General features: G+C 43.5%; 1 protein-coding gene across 1 annotated transcript in view; it reads right to left on the bottom strand.

Moving 5' to 3' along the window:
• The window catches only part of tmtc1 (transmembrane O-mannosyltransferase targeting cadherins 1), a 177065-nt gene that overhangs the window by 146590 nt on the left and 8927 nt on the right, over positions 1-21548 (bottom strand). Inside the window, exon 2 of the mRNA XM_080190684.1 lies at positions 11239-11416. Coding sequence (XP_080046810.1) covers positions 11239-11416 — 178 coding nt within the window. The remainder of the gene's footprint in view (positions 1-11238; positions 11417-21548) is intronic.

Genomic DNA, 21548 nt, shown 5'->3' with positions numbered 1-21548 from the left:
CACCAATCTTGGTGTCGTCAGCAAATTTCGACATCATACACTCGGTTCTCTCCTCCAGATCATCTATATAAATGGTAAATAGCTGAGGCCCCAGCACCGACCCCTGGGGCACTCCACTAGTCACCATCCGCCAATCTGAATAGCACCCATTGACCCCCACTCTCTGCCTCCTATTTGACAACCAGTCCTCTATCCACGTTAACACCCTACCCCCAACTCCATGTCCCCTGACCTTCTGCAATAACCTCTTGTGAGGTACCTTGTCAAACGCCTTCTGAAAATCAAGAAAGACCACATCCACCGGCTCTCCTTTATCCACCGCCCTAGACACATCCTCATAGAACTCCAGTAAATTTCCATCTTCGTTTTATAGGGAGATCACTCTTCCACGCTGCAAGACACTTTGGGGCACTAAAACTGAGACAAGGAAAATCAGACAATTGTTCCCAATCCCCAGAGACTCTTCCTGAAAGATGCACTGGAGAAGATATTGGATGAGAAAAGGAGCAGTTGTGCAGATTGCCTTGATTCCATAGAGTGCTAATAGCCCTTCGAGATTCACACGGGATGAAAATAAAACCAATCAAGACAAAGAAAGCATCAACTAGACTCGGATAGGAATAATCAATCAACCACTAGGCCATCAGCTACATGTATGTCTTTTCATGGTCTTTGTGCCTGGTTCTTATGAGGGTCTGACAATCAAGGTTCCCAGTTCGTCCATGCACCGAAAGCGGTACAGAATATCTGAGTGTTTAAGCCAGCATTTTCCAACCTCTAGGGTCAGAACCACAAAGGGCATTTGGGGTCACAGGTTTCACCTCCTCCCAAGACTGCAGCCTGGCCCAAGGCTCTAGTGCTATCCAATCCCATCTTTGCACTGCTCATGTCTCAGTCTTGGGAGCTTTTTTCCTAACAGATATTTGGTAGTACAGAACTTGAGTACTGCTGAGAAAGGAGACATGCTGTTGAAGCTTTTCATCTTTCAATCATCAGGACAGATGCAAGAATGTCAAATTTCAAAGGGGGGGGGGAAGAACAATTCATATTGCATGACAGAAAGTTGCTGATTGGTTGGCAAGTTGGCTCTGCTTAGTTGCTTGGAAATATGTTTTTCCCAATGTTTTTGTTTAATTCAAAAAAGGTGCAATGTCTGGACAAATTCCATTTGCCTTCAGAGGATAGGTCCCTGTGTATGGATATAAGTAATTTCTAGCAAGTGTATGTGAGCAATGAGGGTCCAACTGGTAATATTAAATTGTTGTTAGTGTAATTATTAGCACACTCGGGGCAAGTGCTTCCCAATCAGGTCAAACGTTAGACATTACGTCCTGAATTTTGCAAAGCACAAGCTGGTCGAGTACAGTCAGTAATCTGCCTATTACAAACAGGCGAAGGGACATGCTACTTGACATGATCTGTCAGTTGTTACAATGTACAACCTACATCTGTGGCTTTACACTGAAATTCGTATCCCGCATTACTTATGTGGTAAGCAGATTTTTTTTGACTTGATGGCAGGAGGGTGGAAGTACCACTTATGTTGCTACTGCATAGAAGCAGCATAAAATGGCTAGATTTACCTGTGAGTCAAATGTTTAAGATAACCATCCAAGGTAATGTAATGTCTAAAACAATGGCAGCCCATTCAACGGTAAGCATGGTGCAGTGAGCAGTCAGCATAGCCATTAACCCACAGGACAGTTTTGACGCACCTATTTTAGCATTAAACTTGCACAGCGAGTAAAAGGCAGCACACTATTTACAAGACTTACAAGACCAATCTTACAGCATGTGGAGCTGTTGGGATCCCAACGTGTATACTGACCAGTAATGGTAAGATTGCAGTTGACAGTAATAGAGAACCCATTTGCAGATTTCTCAACTCGCACATCGGCGAGAGGGAGCTCCCAAGATTACTCCATTACAACACTGAATTTGAGCATGAGATGGAGTGCATTAAGGCGTGCAAGGAAATCCTTTCATGCAGCTGCAGATTTAAATATAGCAAAGGTATCATCTAGGTATCAGAAATATCTAAGGGCCATTTCATCAAAAACACATTTCTCATGGAAACAATTGAGATTGTCAGCAAGAGCTGATGCTTGAGAAGAATGTAGGGTGATATCATCTATTACCTATCTAAAGATATTACCATCTATATCTATCACCATCTAGGGTGGCACAGTGGTTAGCAATGCTGCCTCTCAGGGACCCATGTTCAATTCTCAGCTTGGGTCACTGTCTGTGCAGAGTCTGCATGTTCTCCCCGTGTCTGCATGGGTTTCCTCCCACAGTCCGAAACACGTGTTGGTAAGGTGCACTGGCCATGCTAAATTCTCCCTCAGTGTATCCGAACAGGTCATAGAGTCAGGGGTTTACAGCATGGAAACAGGCCCTTTGGTCTAACCTGTCCATGCTGCCCTTATTTTTTTAAACCCCTAAGCTAATCCCAATTGCCCGCATTTGGCCCATATCCCTCTATACCCACTGTACCCATGTAACTATCTAAATGCTTTTTAAAAGATAAAATTGTACCTGTCTCTACTACTACCTCTGGCAGCTTGTTCCCGACACTCACCACCCTCTGTGAAAAAATTGCCCCTCTGGACACTTTTGTATCTCTCCCCTCTGGTTTTAAAGATATTGACTATCTAGCTTGTCTATGCCCCTCATTATTTTACAGACCTTTATAAGGTCACCCTCAGCCTCTTACACTCCAGAGAAAAAAAGTCCCAGTCTATCCAGCCTCACCTTATAACTGAATCCATCAAGTCCCGGTAGCATCCTAGTAAATCTTTTCTGCACTTTTTCTAGTTTAATAATATCCTTTCTATAGGGTGACCAGAATTGCACACAGTATTCCAACTGTGACATTACCAATGTCTTGTACAACTTCAACAAGATGTCCCAACTCCTGTATTCAATGTTCTGATCAGTGAAACCAAGCATGCTGAATGCCTTCTTCACCATTCTGTCCACCTGTGACTCCACTTTCAAGGCGCTATGAGCATGTACCCTTAGATCTCTTTGTTCTGTAACTCTCCCCAGTGCCCTACCATTAACTGAGTAAGTCATGCCCTGGTTCGATCTACCAAAATACATTACCTCCCATTTGTCTAAACTAAACTCCATCTGCCATTTGTCAGCCCACTGACCCAACTTATCAAGATCTCGCTGCAATTGGAAATAACCTTCCTCACTGTCCACCATACCACCAATCTTGGTGTCATCTGCAAACTTACTAACCATGCCCCCTATATTCTAATCCAAATCATTAATATAAATGACAAATAATAGTGGGCCAGCACTGATCCCTGAGGCACACTGCTGGTCTAGGGGATTTTCACAGTAACTTCATTGCAGTGTTAATGTAAGCTGACTTGTGACTAATAAATAAACTAACTCTTTTTGGACAAACAGTGTCAGTAAAGCTAAATTCATTTCATTTCCGGGAGTTGCTAAGTTCATAAGTTCAGACATGGATTCAGACAATGCGATATCGATATTGTGATGCGGTGCAAACGTTTATGGTGTCTTGGAAAGGCACATTAGTGAATAGGCTCGCAATGATGAAAGAGCACATAGATACAATATTGGTATTGATTATGCTCGCTTTCACAAAAATGAAGGAATCATAGAATCATCATAGAAACCCTACAGTGCAGAAACAGGCCACCTGGTCCATTAAGTCGAGTCTGCACTGACCACAATCTCAGCCAGGCCTTAACCCCATATTCCTATACATTTACCCAATAATCCCTCTAACCTATGCATCTCAGGACTCTAAGGAGCAATTTTAGCATGGCCAATCAACCTAACCTGCACATCTTTGGAATCCTTCATCAATTAGGTGGAATACTCACTCAGAACTGGTTGTAGCAACTCATTCAGCCATTTGGCCAATTCATGTTGTGCATCAAGGATAGAGGTAAGATAGGATCAAACTGGACATCTCTTTTGTGCGTCTTGGACAGCATGGACTTCGTAAATCAGGAGGGTGAATCTTATACGCCACAAGGCAGCTCACTGCTCTGACACAAACTAACACTTTTGTAACGTACTTTCCAGATTTTTTTATTCTTTGTGAATGAAGTCTGTTTTATTTTAAGCTGCATGGTGCAACAGAATCCAGGCTATAGTGCTGACTTTGGGACTGTTGCACTAGGCTATATTATGAGCATACAGTAATTTAACCTGTTGAACAAAAGCTGCCTGTTAAAAGGCCACTGCAAAACAGTCCTGAAAGTCAAGCCAATATCTAGTTAAATAAAAATATATTCACAGCCATCAGGGAAATTTGCACATCTCTTTGTGTAAGATTAAAACAACAAAGACTATGGAATTCAGCCCATTAGTTAGGGGGATTAGTGGGGTAAACACGTGTGGTTAAAGGGATAGGGGCTGGGTGGACTCAATGGGCCAAATGGCCTCCTTCTACACAGTAGGGACTCTATGATTCCGCCAATTGTCATTCTGGTTCACCACGGACAAAAGGCACATCGAAATTCAATGTGTGTTGGACAAATATGAAGGAGCCCCCATTCAACCTCTTTTTTGTATTATAATGCCCTGGATCCACATCCAGACTGGTAAATTTCAAAGTGTCAAATAACAACACACAATATTTATCAACCTGATTGCCTACATTATTTGGAAAAGGATTTAAAACTCCTAACAGGTTACATGGACGAGACAGCCATGCTTGCTGTTTGCTTTCAAAGCAGCAAGAATCAGTTCTGCACGGATAGGATGCATTAAAAAAAGCCATCAAACCAACAGTAATCAATAAGCAGCCAGGGTAACAAACAGCAGTACTGTGAAAGTGGAAAAAAATCTCTCTCCAACCTCAAGATCACAAAATAGCCAACCTCCTAAAAATCCAACACTTGCAGCTTACTCAGAATCCTCTGCTTACAAGACCATAACTTAAATAAAAGCATCAACTTAGCTAAGAACTACAGGCCTCCCAGGCAAAAGACCCTGAGACATATATATACATTGTGATTGCATTGTTTCTTTTTTTAATCTGTAGCTAATCTTTCTGGAGCACAAGGCAAGTGTGTGAGAGATTGCATTGAATTTTAAACCTCCAGGACAAGAAAACCTTTTAAATTTTTATAATGTAATTAAATAACTTGAGACCACCATTCTGAGGGTAAGAAAATACATACCTTCTATTCAAAAAAAAAAATCAGGTTCAGAAGTAAACACATAAAAGTCGGTCTTTGGTGGAAAAAAAGTGATTATTTTATGTCTGTTGAAATCTTCAGTTAAAAAATTAAAAGTTTATTTGACTAATCTCACATTAAAAGCAATGATATAAAGATGGCCTTCAGAGAACCTTTGCTATAGATCAATAATGCTTAATGCAAGTACTAAAATCAATAGTATCCTCTGTTTCCCGAGCCAAGAGCCATGAGCTGGAGCGGCTTAGATGTGAGTAATGGCTGGGTGAGCACGTAAAATCACAACATTTATTCCAAAGCACTTTAGAAACAGTTTTTGATCTTTAATCTGTAAAAGAGAATTATACACTGAACGTTACTGTGCTGCTTTATTTGGTTTTTGCTAACGTCTAAGGTCACTAATTTTCACATGTTAATTTGGGGTCACATTAGAAAATTGTTTAGGAAGCGGAGATGTAGCCAGTTAGGAAATTTGCAATTGGAACACGAAAACATGCTTAGGATTAGGATTCCACATGACCTAAAAACAAAGGAATAGAGGTAGGCCATTCAGCCCCTCAACTCCATTTACCTGCTTTGTTTCCACATCTCTTGCTTTCCTTGACTACAAAATTCCAGCCCTCTGCTCAAAGTTCCAACTGACCGAGCATCAATAGCACTTAATGGCATATGAGGGGAAGGAAGCTCTAATTTATTTGTCACCGACATTACTTAATTATGAAGGACACTTTCTAATTCTCACCTTAACTTCAGTGAAGATGGGTTACAGTCAATTACAGTCTCCTGATGGCAGGTGATTTTGCAGGCAAAATCAGATTTCAGTGGAATTTCTCATTTTCCCTTGGTGGGCTGGGGAGTTTAGACTGTCGAAGTGCCTTCCGCGATGGTCTAGAGTCTTTTTTTTCCATTCAAGGAATATGGGATTCACTAGCTGGGCCAGAATTCATTGCCCATGAGATGGTGTAGTGAGCTGCCGCCTTGAACCTTTGTAGTCCATGTCGTGTAGGTACATCAACAATGTTGTTAGGAAGGGAATTCCAGGACTTTGATAGAGTGACAGCGAAGACACAGTGATATATTTCCAAGTCAGGATGGTATGTGGCTTCGAGGGGAAATTCCAGATGATGGGTGTTCCCATGTGTCTGCTGACATTGTCCTTCTAATGGTAATGGCCATGGATTTGGAAGATGCTAAGACTCCTGCAGTGCATCTTGTAGATGGCACACACTGTTCCTACTGTGCGTCACTGGTAGAGGAAGTGAATGTTTGTGGAAGGGATGTCAATTAAGCGGACATGTCAAGCTTCTTCAGTATTGTTTGGGATTCCATGATGATAATGCCATTGGATGGTAAAGAAGATCGTTAGATTCTCTCATTAGAGATAGTCATTGCCTGACATTTGTGTGGTATGAATGTTATTTGCCACTTGCCAGCCCAAATTTGGATATTGTCCCGGTTCGGCTGCACTTGGAAGTGGACTTTGTCAGTGTGAGGAATCATGAATTGTGAACATTGTGCAATCTTCAGTGAACGTTATCATTTCTGATCAAATGATGCAAGGAAAGTCATTGATGAAGCAGATGAAGATGGTTGGGCCTAGGACTCTCCCTTGAGTAACTCCTGCAGTGATATGCTGGAAGCTGAGATGACTAACCTCCAACAGCCACAACCATCTTCCTTTGTACTCAGTACGATTCCAACCAGAGGAGACTTTTCCCCCTGATTCCGATTGACTCCAGTTTTGCTAAAGATCCTTGATGCCACACTCAGTCAAATGTGGCCTTGTTGTCAAGGACAGTCACTTTCACCTCACCTCTGGAGTTCAGCTCTTTTGTCCATGTTTGAACCAAAACTGTAATGATTGTAATCAGAACCCAAGAATGGCTGTAATCAGAACCTGAGCGACAGTGATCAGGTTATTGCTAAGCAAGTTCCGCTTGAAGAACTGTTGATAACCCCTTCCATCTCTTTTACTGATGATAGATTGATGAGATGACGCTTGACTGGGTTGGATTTGCCTGATTTGTGTGTTCAGAACATACCTGGTCAATTTTCCACATTTCCAGGTAGTAACTACAAGCTAGTGTTGTAGTTGTACTCGAACAGCTTGGGTAGGCGTGCCACAAGTTCTGGAGCACAAGTCTTCAGTACTAATTCCAGCACACTGTCACGGTCCATGACCTTTCCAACATCCAGTATCTTCAGCCGTTTTTTGACATTACGTGGAATAAATCAAATTTGCTGAAAACTAGCATTTCTGTAATGCTGGAGACCTCCACAGGAGGCCAGAACAGGTCATCCCCTCGGCACTTCTTGCTGAGGATTGTCGTAAATACTTCAGTCTTGTCCTTTGCTGACCTGTCGGACTCCTCTATCATTGAGGATGGGGATATTTGTGGAGCTTCCTCCTCCAGTGAGTTGTTTAAATTTTCCTCCTCCATTCACAGCTGGATGTGATAGGACTGCAGAGCTTGGATCTGGTTGTGGAATTGCTTAACTCTGTCTATTACTTGCTGCTGTTTGGATAAGAAGTCCTGTGTTGTAGTTTCACCAGGTTGACACCACCTTTTTAGGTATGCCTAGTACTGCTCCTGACATGCCTCCTACACTCTCCATTGAACCTGGCCTTGGCTTGGTGGTAATGGTTGAGTGGGGGATATGCCAGGCCATGACGGTACAGATTATGCTGGAGTACAATTTTGCTGCAGATGATGACCCACAGCTTCATGGATACTCAGTCTTTGAGTTGCTAAATCTGTTTTTCCTTCTTGTTTGTTCCCTTGCCATCTGCTGCAGACCCAGTTGAACAGCTATGTCCTTCAGGACCCAGACAGCTCAGTGGTGCTACCAAGTCACTCTTGGTGAAGGACCCCCACCATATTCTGCACCCTTGCCACCCTCAGTCCTTCCTCCAAGTGGTGCTCAATAAGGAGGAATTCTGAATAATCAGGCGGGAGTTGAAGATTGGGAGAGGGTCGTGATGGTGTGAGATAATCAGCCAGACGATTCTTTGCCCATGGTTGATCTGAGGGCATGAGACTTCATGGAGCCTTGAGTGGATGTTGAGGACTCCCAAGACAACTAACTCCCTCCCAATTGTCTACCTCTACCTCAGCTGAGTCTGTCCTGCCAGTGGAACAGGACATACCCAGGATGGTAATGGTGTTGTGTGGGACAGTGTCTACAATGTATGATTCTATCAGTATGGATATGCTAGTCAGTGCTTGACTAGACTGCAGGATAGCACTGCAAATTTTGGCACAAACCCCCAGATGTTAGTAAGGAGGATTTTGCAGGCTCAACAAGGCTGAGTTCGCCATTGTAATTTCTGGTGCCTAGGTTGATGGTAGTTTCATTCCTTTTTGAAGGTTTTGTAGTGCTTTGAGACAATTGAGAGGCTTTCTAGGCCATTTCAGAGGGCATTTAAGAGTTAACTGCATTGCTGTGGGTCTGGAGTCATAGGTAGGCCAGACCAGGCAAGGGTGGCAGATTTCCTTCCTGGAAGGACATTAGTGAAGCAGATGGGTTTTTCCGACAATCGATAATGGCTTCATGGTCATCATTAGACTTTTAATTCCAAATATTTTATTGAATTCCAATTCCAGCATCTGCCATGCTGGGATTCAGACCCTGGGTCTCTGGATTACTAATCCAGCGACAATATCAATATGCCACTGCCTCCCTTTCACACAGTGAAGCAGGGGAGGAAATGACAAAAGCAGCGAAGATGAGGTGGAAGATTATGGCTGGAATTCACGGTCTGGGACGGGGAGGGGGAGGGACGGCCATTCCAAAAGTGCAATAGCGATACAAATCAATGTGGCAATTCTACTGCAAGATCCTGCCTGCAGTGTGCAGTTTCTCATCTGAGCTGGAATGTAGCCCCCCGGGGTATAGCCTTCCTTGCAGCAACTTATTTCAGAGCTGGCACTTTTCTCAATTTTCATATGATTGAAAAATCATTGCTGAAAAATAGCCCTCTTGTTATCGTCTATCTCAGCCTCTACCACCGCTTCTCTCTTCCAATTTATCGTTCCTAGTCACACCTCCTCAGGGTCACCTTATACAAGGCTTTTTTTTTAATATATGGTCTGTCTGAAAGTGCACAAACTTCACACTACAATGCACTCAACAAGCAATCTGAAGTTTCAGGATTTAACTCCCGAAAGCCTTACTTGTTCAGTTGCTTCATCGAGCTCTGTCTGTCCGTGTTGTTTCAGGCACCAATCTCAGTTCACCCAAATCTTCAAAGCTCGTCGATATACATGTCAAGTCTCCGACTGAGTCTCTCACAAAACAGCGGATGTTTAATTTAACACCTGATTCCCTGTAGGTCCTGAAACTCATTCCAACCAATGTGCTCAATCCCAATCTCGCTCTATACAGCCAAGAGAGAAGAAAGAAAAGACTCTGGGGATCTGACTGTCACAAGATTTACACTCAGGTTGAAGAATTGAAGTGCGTGCGTATGAGTTTCTTATTAAGATAATTAATTTGTTACGTGGAAATTTGAAGAAACTTTGTGAGAAATCGTTACAGCAGCTCCTGCAGTGCAATGAAACGTGAGCCCAGGCTCAGTGGCAGCATGTGTGCTTTGGAGTCAAGATAGTCAAGGGATTTAGGACATGCGGACAAAGTCTAGGCTGACACTCTGGTGTGGTGCTGAGGCAGTGGCGCATTGTTGGAGTTGCTCAGATCATTCATTAAACTAAATCTCTCTCAGATGGGCAAAGGAGATTCCTCTGCTCTACACAGCATCATTCTAAACTTCCTACGCCCCGCCTCATCACCCCCCCACCCCATCCTCCTCATTTCATCCACTCCCCTCCCCCCCAACATGAATACCGTGCCTCCCCCAATATTTGCCCCGTCATCCCTCCCATCCTGGTTTCCTAGCCCAATATTTATTCCTCAATCAACTAACACCCCAAAAGTAATGAGCTCTGACATCTGCCGTCTGACACTGACGACACTTCCAAAACACCCTATTAGCTATTCCGTGCTTTGGATGATCCTGAGAACATCAAGGGTGCTTTAGAAATGTGGACTCTTCATTTTTGCTGATAAACACAAAACACTGTGGATGCTGGAAAATCTCAGCAGGTCTGACGGTACCTGTGGAGAGAGAACAGAGCCAACATTTGGAGTCTAGCTCTGATGAAGATGTCATCAAGACTCGAAACATTGGCTCTACTCTCTCTCCACAGGTGCTGTCAGACCTGCTGAGATTTTCCAGCATTTTTCTGTTTTTGCCTCTTCACTTCTGATGTTGGTTTGTGGCTAACACTCATCGTTGATTGAATTCTGCAAAAAAAAAAGGCAATTCTGTCCATCCTCGACCACCCATAATGGAAAAAAGTAAGGAACATCTCTCAAAGTCTTGTCTCACTGAATATTTCAAACATTCATCACCTCAGTCTACGCATCCATCCGAATTATTCATCTTTCCAATTCACTGAGTGAAATTCACGTCCTCGATTTTTATTTTCTTGACTAGACTTGCGGAAAAACCCGAGACAATTTATTATTTTGTACAGCTTAATGAGCACTCCCACCTTCTTTGCTAGAGTAACAAACTGCCAGAATGAAGTAAGAGACAAGTCATCTGCCATGCATGAGAATCAGCTGTGCATTAAGAGAGTATGTTTATGCTGCATAGGAACCTCTTCTCCACATGACTTTATCTCACACTATCACCATATCTTTCTACTTCTTTCTCATCACACGCTTATCTAAATTCCCTTAAATACACCCTTGATATATGCCTCAACTGCTCCATGTACACACTATAGTCTCAGCTGTCAGAGCAAAGAGATTTCGCCTGAACTGCTTTAGTAATTTAGATAAATGATCACAGTGAAGGGAGATGTAGAGCTATGGAAAGAGAGAGAGAGAAAACAGCACCAGGGAGCTTTAGATTGCTCCAACAAGGAACTGGCAATCCTTTTGTGCTGTAAATGTTTATGGGCCTATAAGGCAGGAGTAAGCAGAATGTCTGCGCTAAACCCCCACTCAGCTGCCACTCCCAAAAGGTTTAACAGTTACTTACAGCTTCGGTGTGAACGGGGTGGACAGCGAAGAGAAGAGCAGCTAAGAACGCTAGGCGCCTGTCTCGGAACACGGCCTTGTCACACGTGTAGAGCAACAGCGATGTCACAGCACAATGCAGGCCCACATTGACCATGTGGAAGTACAACGGAGTCATGCCACCCAGCAAGATATTCAACCTGAAACACAATAAGGGCAAAAGCAAATGTCATTATTCCATAGAATCGTATTGAATTTCACTGCACACGAACAGGCCATTCGGCCTGACTGGTTTATACTGGTGCTTGTGCTCTGCCACCCTCCTTCAATGCCTCAATAACAATCGGTGCAACTGTTGCATGTGGGAGCAATTGCTACATTCTCACCACTCTCACATGGGAATGGAGGGATACAAACAAATGGTCTAGTTGGACCAATGCACGGCACAGGCTTGGAGGGCCTAAGGGCATGTTTCCTGTGCCGTACTGTTCTTCCAGGGTAATGATTTACTGACTGGTATTTATTCTGTCTGACCCCTCTCACTATTAATTTCCTTGGGAACAGGAGAAGGTCACTCAGCCCTCAAGCCTGCTGCATTATTCAATCACATCATGCTAATCTGTATCTCCACTGAACTCACACCTACCTTATTCCTTAATACAGAGAGCAGAAACCTATCAACCTCAGTTTTAAAAACTCCACTGCATTCAAGACAGAGGGAGACTATTCCTGATGGTGACCTTAGGCTCAGAGGGAGTCTATCAATGGTCAGCTGATAGCTCTGCACCATCAAATTTAGCATCATCAATACCCACAGAAATGGCAATAAAACACTGCTAAATAAAGATAATGTTTATTTATTAGTCACAAGTAAACTGTAATGAAGTTACTGTGAAAATCCCCTAGTTGTCACACCCTGGCGCCTGTTCGGGAGCACTGAGGGAGAATTTGGCATAACCAATGCACGTAGCCAGCATGTCTTTTGGTTTGTGGGAGGAAACAGGAGCACCTAGAGGAAACCCATGCAGAGATGGGGAGAACATGCAAATTCCACACAGGCAGTGATCCAATCCGGGAATCAAATCCAGGTCCCTAGCGCTGTGCTATCCCATGTAGTGTCCAAATCACCTTCTGATTAGAGGCAGCCAATAATAGCCCACCTCTTTTTTGCTTCAGCCGTGTGCTGGTCCACTTGGGTTAGTGCAGCATTGGAAAGAGACTCATGTGGTGACACAAATGCATTTGATTCATCTTTGTGGCTGGGACCCAACACTAGACCATCGCAAATTAGTTCTACTGCCAAAACTGAGATCTCTTAACACCTCCGCCACCCACCCCCAGGCTGTGTCGCCAGATGATGTTGTGCTACACAGTAGAAGGATACCAATACTTCCTGTAACACAAGAGAAAGCAAAGTTCATCTCATTTAAACTGCATGTTTGTAAACAATTCTTGCTGTTCACTGTATTATGCCCTCCTGGCAAGTGTTATTTCCCCCTACTGCTCTGGCACATTAACATTTTCTCTTGGGAAGTGTCTGGGATTAGTGCCAGGGTGGAGGGAAGGCAAGAAGCTGCTCTGGCCAACTCTAAGTTGTATTTTGAAATGTTGCTCACTCCTAAAGCCACTGCTACACTCAGCCTGCGGGTAATCCCAGGGGGTCCTGGCTCGCTCCTCGGGTTTTCCACTCTCTCCCAGGGAGGTGTGAGGAAACGTCACGTCACAATGTTCCAGCCATCAGGAGTGAGAGCCTGGCTTGGTGAAATCTGCTGCTCTTTTGGTACTCATCAGTTCCCTGTGTCGCATATCTTGGGAGAGACAGAGATCAGAGAGGAGACAATCTCTGTATGTGGCCCACCTCATTCCCTCTCCTCTGCTCAATGATTTAATATCTGCACCGTTTGATTTTCACCATTGTACAACTACAGAAGGCCACTTGCACCTTGTTTAGGTGACAATTCTTCACCAGTGAGCCAGGTCAACCAGCCCAATCACTATGAACAACATCCATATGACGAAACCTTTCCAGCAAGAGTTGTTGGGCAGCGATTTATCCTCCCCACATAGTGAAACGGTATTGGTGTAGCCCAGTACTGTACGCACTGCACTCCCCCACCATTACCACCAGTTGTAGCTTGCTAAGCTCAGTGCATTCCCATTCAGGGCTCCATCCCCAGTCTGAGAAAATAATCCAATTGGCCATTGAGCAAGTCAGCTTAACACCTTGGGGTGGGGGTGGCGGTGGAGGTGAGCAGAGAGAGGATGAGTGGGTCGAGAGAAAAGGGAACCAGCACCTGAAGGCTGGGGATTTTCAGTAAAGATTGTTTTTCACAAATAGTAATAGGCGCACAAATGTCAGGCCTGTGGTGAAGTTGAGGTGTATTAAATCTGGTCCTAATGTCCACCAGCATCTATCCATTCTGCTCTTGCTGTCAAGAAGTCAACGGTATTTGGTGGCAGGCAATTGGAATCATCAATCTAGAAAGTGGTAGAAAGCGCTCAGACAGGCAATCAGAACTTCCAACTCATTCAGGAAACCACGGGCAGCACACGAGTAAACATGCCCAGCAACCATCCAGGATTTTGCTCAAAATACTGAACGCCTGATTCTCCATTAGGGGCCAAAGAAATCTGCATCATTCTATGCCCGCCCATACAGTGTGCTTAACCTGTCTGCTTTAGAGTGCCCGACTGCCACAGATCACCAACCACCTTGAGTGCGCAAGGGGCACATCAAAAGCTGCCCTCTTCTCTCCCATCTGGGAATCGCGAGCTCAAACCTCACCCGGCAACAATATGCAATAAATCTGGCCAATTGTTTGAGCTGGTTCCAGAGCAGTCAACCATGGAAAGCGGCTGGCCCCACTGGGGAAAAACTCCCAACTCGTTCACTAATGTTCTGCAGGCCCCCAACGGGTCTGACCAATTTGTGACTCCAGTCCCGCACCTTCGAGAAGCCCGCTGGGTCCAGTAAATAATACAGCAATATGCCAGCTGAAAATGCATTGGCAACCACTTACCCTCAGAATGGGCAACAAGTTCAACAAGAGAGCAGCTATTCCTATTGAGCCAAGTAGCTCTGTTGTTACATCTGTTCTAGCTTCTGTGTCTGCTAGCAGACACTGAACTCAGAGCAGATGCAACAATGGGGAGGTGACTGCCTCGTGGTATTAGCACTAAACTATTAATCCAGAAACACAGCTAACATTCTGGTGGCCGAGGTTCGAAACCCGCCATGGCAGATGGTGGAAACTAAATTCAATTTAAAAAAAAATCTGGAATTAAGAACTTACTGATGATCATGAAACAATTGTCAGAAAAAAAACATCTGGTTCACTAATGTCCTTTAGGACAGAAAATCTGCCGTCCCTACCTGGCGTAGCCTACATGTGACTCCAGAGCCACAGCAATGTGGTTGACTCTTAAATAAATGCCCTGTGAAACAGTAAGCCACTCAGTTCAAGGGCAATAAATGCTGGCCCACATCCCTCAAAGGAATTAAAAAAACTCTGCAAAGTTGAGAAGACAAGCAATTGTTTCGCTGTCAAACAATTAATACTTTCTCTCGCTGAGCTATCATCTGTCATAAGGTTCTAATAATGCCAGGTATCTGGGAAAAGGAAATGAGCAGATTTCCCCAATAGTCAAATGGCATTACTAACCCAGCTAATTGAAGGCTGGTGGGGTATATACGGTGCCAACTCAAGATCATACTTCCTCATCTTCAGCTACAGACAACACTGATTTTCTTTATCATAACCCTACACAAGCCAGAGCATCTTTGATTTCACTGGATTAGAAGCACTGAGGCTGCAGCGGTGCAGGATGGTAGTTCACTACCACCTTCTCAAGGGCAATTAGGAATTAGCTAAACTCACTTTGACTATTCTCAGCTGTCATATCTGTGGTATGGGAAACTGGAGCTAGTTAATAATAAGAGGCTTAAAGCAATCACAAGGTCATATTTCTCTGAAACATTCCCAGTGTAACTCATATCCAAAGACAGAGGATCAATCTTTCTAATTTAATTAGGGAAGGCTGCAGAATGGGGATAAGTAGAAGGCCATTCAGTTCTCAACCTATTGTGTCATTCAGTTAGGAACACAGGAATTCGGAGCGGGATTAGGCAATTCAGTCCTTCGAGCCCACTTCACCATTTAACATGATCATGGCTGATCTTATCCTGGTCTCAACTCCACTTTCTTGCCTGCTCCCCGTAGCCCTTTATCCTACTTTTCATCAATAACAAATCTATTTCTTTCTTGAATCTTTTGACTGCAGTGGAGACAGAATCACTCTAAGGCAGTGAGCCCCACACATTCACAAGCTTCAGAGAGAAGTAGTTTTTCCTCATCTCAGCTTTAAACCTAACTCCTCTCACTCAATATCTATGACCTCTTGTTCTAGACTGTCCCACAAGAGGGGGGGGGACATCTGTTCATCATCCACCTTGTCAATTCCCTTTACTATTCGTTACATCGTGGCTGATCTGTGACTCCAGTTCTCCACCTTGGATCCATATGCTTCCATGTTCTAACCCAACAGCTCAGTTCTGTAAAGGCTGGATACATTATCCAACATGAGGTGGCTTATTGTGGAGACTGACGAGCATTTGAAGTAGTCTCAGCAATCGTGGAAGATCAATATCAAAACGTCTCTCAGGATTCAGCTTCTGAATTGCAGAGAGCATGCGCGAGCATGAAGGAAAGGATTGGGTTTAAATTGCAGATACATCAGAAAGATGGCCAGCTGCTGAAAACCTTGGAAAGTAACATGCACCAGTAAAAATTTATACCAGCAAGAAATCAGCGCCCTGATAATATAGGATAGGGAGGGAATGGAGAGGGATATCGATGGCAGAACAAACAGAAGATCAAATTTTAATGAAATACACACAGGCATGTTCAGATTGATACAAGCACACACAAATACACAGGAACTGAAGGATTGGATTTGCATTGGCCTGGTCTGGAGTGAGCCAAGAGGTAAATATCACAACAACTGTCCCACTAGGAGGTCATCACTAGCATACTAAAAAAAGGGCCAACTAATATGAACAAAATAAAAACACAATCTTTATCCATATTATCTAGCATGATTAGCATCTTGAGGATGTCATAAACCTCAAGCAAACTGGCATGTCCTGCCAAGTGACACCTTCTCAGATTCACTTGGGCAAGCATGGAAGAGAGGCAAACAGTCAGGGCTGTCCTTCCAAATTCATTGCTAAAATTGCTGGAGTTGGAACAGAAGACCTTGTCACGTGGGAACAAAACCTGCAGGTGAAGGTCCAGTGTTACAAATAAAATCAAGGGTAGCATCAGACAAACAACAGGATTTATCCTTAAACATTGACTGCCAGAGAGAGATCAGCGTTCCCAAAACGCTCCTGGGATCAATTCAAGCTCAGTCCTTTCAAAATCCCCTCTCAACTGGATCATTCAAAATGTGAGAGTGAATTTAACAAGCATCTCAGTGGGCCACTCTTTGATGAGAGAAGATACAGGCTGGTAATCTGCAGTACTGGTATGCAACTTTGCCCGACAATTACTCTTACCATTAGAAGAGAGAACAATCAATTACTTGCATGTGAAAAATCATTGCGAGCTAATTACTTTGTTAATTGTCTAATCCAACTTTGCTTTTCCCCTCCTGTTAATTCACATTGATAAAGCTTAAAAAATGCAAACAATTCTAAAAAGTTAAGGTTGGGGGAAAAGAGCAAGGCCTGTACTTTCTAGTCTGTAGAGAGAACAAAAATTGAGGAGTTTTCACTTCTTCACTATGTTAGCAATGGCAAGGCCATTTATTGCCTATCCTCAGTTTACCTCAAAGTGATGGAGGTAGGCCCTCTGTTGGAACCCTTGTGGTGTAGATACTCTCATTGCTGTTAAGTAAAGAGTTCCAGGGTTTGACTCATCAACAGTAAAGTTTATAAACAATTACTTGCCTTAGCACAGTTAAAAGGGCCCCAGGTGTTTCATGGGAGTGTTATAAAAAAAACTGTTAGATGAAAAATTTAAGTTTCATCCTAAAGGAGAGGATTAGGAGGACCATAAGGTCATAAGATGGAAGCCTTGTGGTGCAGTGGTTAGCAACTCTGTCTCTGAGCCAGAAGCTGCAGGTTCAAGTCCCATTCCAGGACTTGTTGGCCAAAGAAGGTTCATAACACAGCCAAACGTTGAGTGTCAACATGCAAAAACTTTCCAACATGCTGCTTGCCTATGGTCAGAGTGGGAGACATCTGGTCAGCCATGCTTGATATGAAGTAGTGATCCTCAAGCTATAAGCCTCTGCCTACAGGCTATGGGCCTGTCCCAGGAATAAACTATGAAAGCAGACGAAAGTCTGCTTTATTGTGCCATTAGGTGGGGGAAGAGAAATAGAATAAGGTCATAAGACTATAAGAGATAGGAGCAGAAGTAGGCCATTCAAGTCTGCTCAAGGACAATTCCCTCTAATTACAGCAGAGAGGTGTAGATGCTAGTGTTGGACTAGAGTGGGCACAGAAAGAAGTCTCACAAGATCAAGTTCAAGTCCAACAGGTTTATTTGAAATCACAAGCTTTTGGAACGCTGCTCCTTTATCACCTGATAAAGGAACAGTGCTCTGAAAGCTCGTGATTCCAAATAAACCTGTTGGACTTGAACCTGGTGTCGTGAGACTAATTACAACAGAGCTGGGTAATCTGTTTCACCCTACCCACCTTCTGACATTCAGGAAGGTTCAGCACTTGCAGCTTTTAATAAAAAAAACGAGTTATATCTAATTAAATGAAAGGCCATAGCCTTCCTGGCTCAAGGCTGGAACAGAAGAATTAAATCAACATTACTGCAAGCGAGATCTCTGCTCAGTTTCATCAACAGAACTATTGACACTGAGGTGGCATAAGAAAGCAGACCAGCCTAAACCAAAAACATAATACAAATGATTCAACAAAATGTGGGGGGGGAGGAAGGAGGAGGATGAAGAAGGGTTATTGGAGATGTCAGTGTGAACCCACAGTCTTCACAGGTATGTAGCTCAAGGTGCTCCATGTACTGGGACATTGCAGGCTGGTTAACACAGGGATGATGGAGGCACTGAGCAAAAGGCAGGGCAATTGGTGGCCACTTAACCCCTAAAGTCACTTTCGCCATTTAATTAGATCATTTTTTAAGAAGTTGCTCATGGGATGTCAGCATTGCTTTGCCCATCCCTGAGGGGCATTTAAGAGTCAACCACATTGCTGTGTCTGGAGTCACGTGTATGCCAGACCAAGTAAGGATGGTAGATTGCCTTCCCAAAAGGAATTAAGGGAACCAAACAGGATTTTCTTTTCAAAAAAAAACGACAATCAGAATGGTTTCTAATTCCAGATTATTTTATTGAATTCAAATTTCAACATTTGCTGTGGTCAAGTCTGAACTCTGATCTGTACCTTAACCCAATCTACCTGTCTTATTCTCCAACCCTTAACATCCTTACCCAACAACCTGTCTCAGTTTGGAGCATTTATTTGACTTCCCAACCCCCACCCTCCTCTCACAATCCCCTACCCCAGCACCCTCACAACGCCCCTCCTTTTGGGAGAGTTTCATATTTCCATTACCCTCTTGTCAGGAAACACTTCCCACATCAGCCCTCAAATGTCTGGCTCTAATTATAAAATTATTCCTCCTTTGTTCCGAGAAAACAATCTTTGAAATGAAGAAATGAAAACTAGGTTGTAGAAAAGGATTTTGAGAGGAAGCCTGTATCAAACAGCTAGAATACAGTGAATGAATGTGTGAGGCATGTGGTGCAACAAGGACTGAGCAGTAAACCTTGGGTTGAGGGCGCAGACTAAAGGTCAATCAGACACAAGGAAGGCTGTGGAAAGGAGCGTAAAAAAGATGATGACATTGACATTGGTATACTGCAGATCACCAAGGACAGAATGTTAGACCAGCGATTCCCAACCTTTTATATGTCTTGGCACACCTCTTAAGGCACAACTCTTATTTTCTCTGCTTTCTTCCCTTACTTTGTTTTTAACTTCTCCTTGTCCTCTCACTTTTTTTTTAAACACCCTCTCTTTGTCTCTCTCGCTTTACCCAGAGGTTTTGCAGCTTTTTTTTTGAGTTTTCGCTTTTTGTGCAGGTACGTGGGGCCTTTGTTCTGCAGCTCCAAGTCCCATTGGTCTTGTGCATGGGCCTGACCAAGGTTAAAAAAATGTAAACCACGCACGTGCAGCTCTTTCCCAGCTGGTGCACGCACAGGAGGCCCAAGATTTGTCAATTCTTGGAGATGCCGACCATAAAGCTGAAGAAGAAGATTAGTTTTAGTTTAATTACACTAATTCTCAATTATTTCTCGTGGAGCACTTGGGGTGTCTTCACAGCACAGTGTATCAGACCACACTGATTGGGAACCACTTCGTAGACCACTGGGCTAAAGATATTTGTCAAAAGTGAAAGAAGCCACTGAGAGGAACATTTGAAAACTTGCACGCCAGTATAAAGTTGAGGATTTATAATTTAGCAGCTAAGGAAGTAAAATGGAGGTAAGTCAGCAATGTTCTAGAAGTGAAAGTACATAATGTTGAGTCATTAAACATGGAATAAGAAGGTCAGACGACATAGGCACACAAGGGCTAGATGGCCTACTCCTGCTCCTATTTCTTATGTTCTTATGTACACAGTGCCTAGTTTAACCAGAGCAGCTAAGCCAGAGGGAGACTGAGGATACAGACGTAGAGATTCCTACAGCCTAACTCCTGATCAAATTCACCAAAATCCAGTCCAACCACCATCCTGGTTCATTGACTCTCCTCCCCATCTTGACCACATCTCCACAAACCATCTTCTTGTTGCCACTATGGAACTCTACATCTGTCCCAACTCTAGCAAATCACAAATGACTCCTTCATTCATACTCACATCATCCTGTCTGATGCACCACAGGATTCTATTCTTGGTCCATTTTACAGTAACTTGCATTTATATAGCACCTTTAAGGTAGCACTTCGCCAAGTGCATCACAGGAGCTTTGTTAAACAAAATCTGAAATCATTGAAGGACTTGAAAACAAGGATGAGAATTTTACAATCGAGATATTGCTGGATCTGCACCAAGGTATCAACCAGGGACATCAGCAAGCACAAAGTCAATTTCTTTTTGATATCAAGTGCTGTTGGAGCAAGGCGCTGATGAAAGGTCACTAACTGGCTCATGTCTGACCCCCCTTTGTCTCTCCAAGGTCATTGATCATGTTGCTGCTTTCCAGATCCATCAAGCCCCTCATCCAAATAACTTGATACAAAACATTCTGCCAGATGGGCAGTCCGTCTGCCACTACCAGTGCACCTCGAGTGTGCACTGCAGCAACTCAACCACTGACCTCGACTACCTAGAAAGCGGTGGGAAGAGTTTGCATAGTAACTACAAGCTCTGCTCCAGGTGAAGCAATGTCCTCACTTGGGCACATATGAGCATCCCTTGATCACAGCTGAGACTCCCAACCTAATTTCGCTGTGGCAGTGCCTACTGCATATGAACTAGAGGCTCAAGCAGGCATGCCACTTGGGCAAACCATCCAGAGCAACTAGGGATCAGTAATTCACACTGGCTTTGTTACCAATGTCCATAATCTGAGGATGAAGCAATTTTCCATTTAGCCAAATCTTTGTATCCATTCTTCCTCTCCCCCAGCTCCTGAGATATAAGCAGCAACAATGGAAATCTGTATAATTACATTTCTGTAATACAAATAGGGTATCAGGCATCAAAAACTGCCAACAAAGCCTATAATACAAATCATCCTTCTCTAATGCAACTAATTACAGTTTATTCAAATTAACTACAAATGGAACAAGCAATGCAGATAAGTGACTGTTACGGAGCTAATATGAGTAATGACAAACTTCAGGATTCTATTATCTTCCTCAACACAATGTGATGTTTAATTAGACAGCAGACTCACAGGGCCGAATTGTTGTCCAGCAAGGATTTTCAGTGAAGATGAGTGTCAGTAGTGTGTTCATTGAAACCGCCCCAAGCGAGCTGGCATTGTTTAGCATTTCCTCTCGAGCACCATTTCTCTACCTTGCGCATGCTTCTCTTTCTCAAAACTATTAATATCCTTTCACAATAAAGGCCCACCCTTCACTCTCCCATTCACGCCCACTAACCCCACCATTTGAGTCAATATTGTAAACTAACCCTCTCCTTGGGGTCTCTCCTTTTCCCTTTAAAATCAGGGGTCAACATCCTCTCTTCTCTGAAGAAAAGCCATCCTCTGTCCTCACTAACTGGCTCATGTCTGACCTCCCTTTTACTCTACAAAGTCCTTGATCATGTTGTAACCTTCCTG

The sequence above is a fragment of the Carcharhinus amblyrhynchos genome, chromosome 6, assembly GCF_965287045.1.
Source record: "Carcharhinus amblyrhynchos chromosome 6, sCarAmb.v2.hapA, whole genome shotgun sequence".
In the NCBI taxonomy this organism is placed as follows: domain Eukaryota; kingdom Metazoa; phylum Chordata; class Chondrichthyes; order Carcharhiniformes; family Carcharhinidae; genus Carcharhinus; species Carcharhinus amblyrhynchos.
The sequence above is the reverse complement of the archived record's forward strand: the minus strand, read 5'-3'. Positions and strand labels throughout refer to the sequence as shown.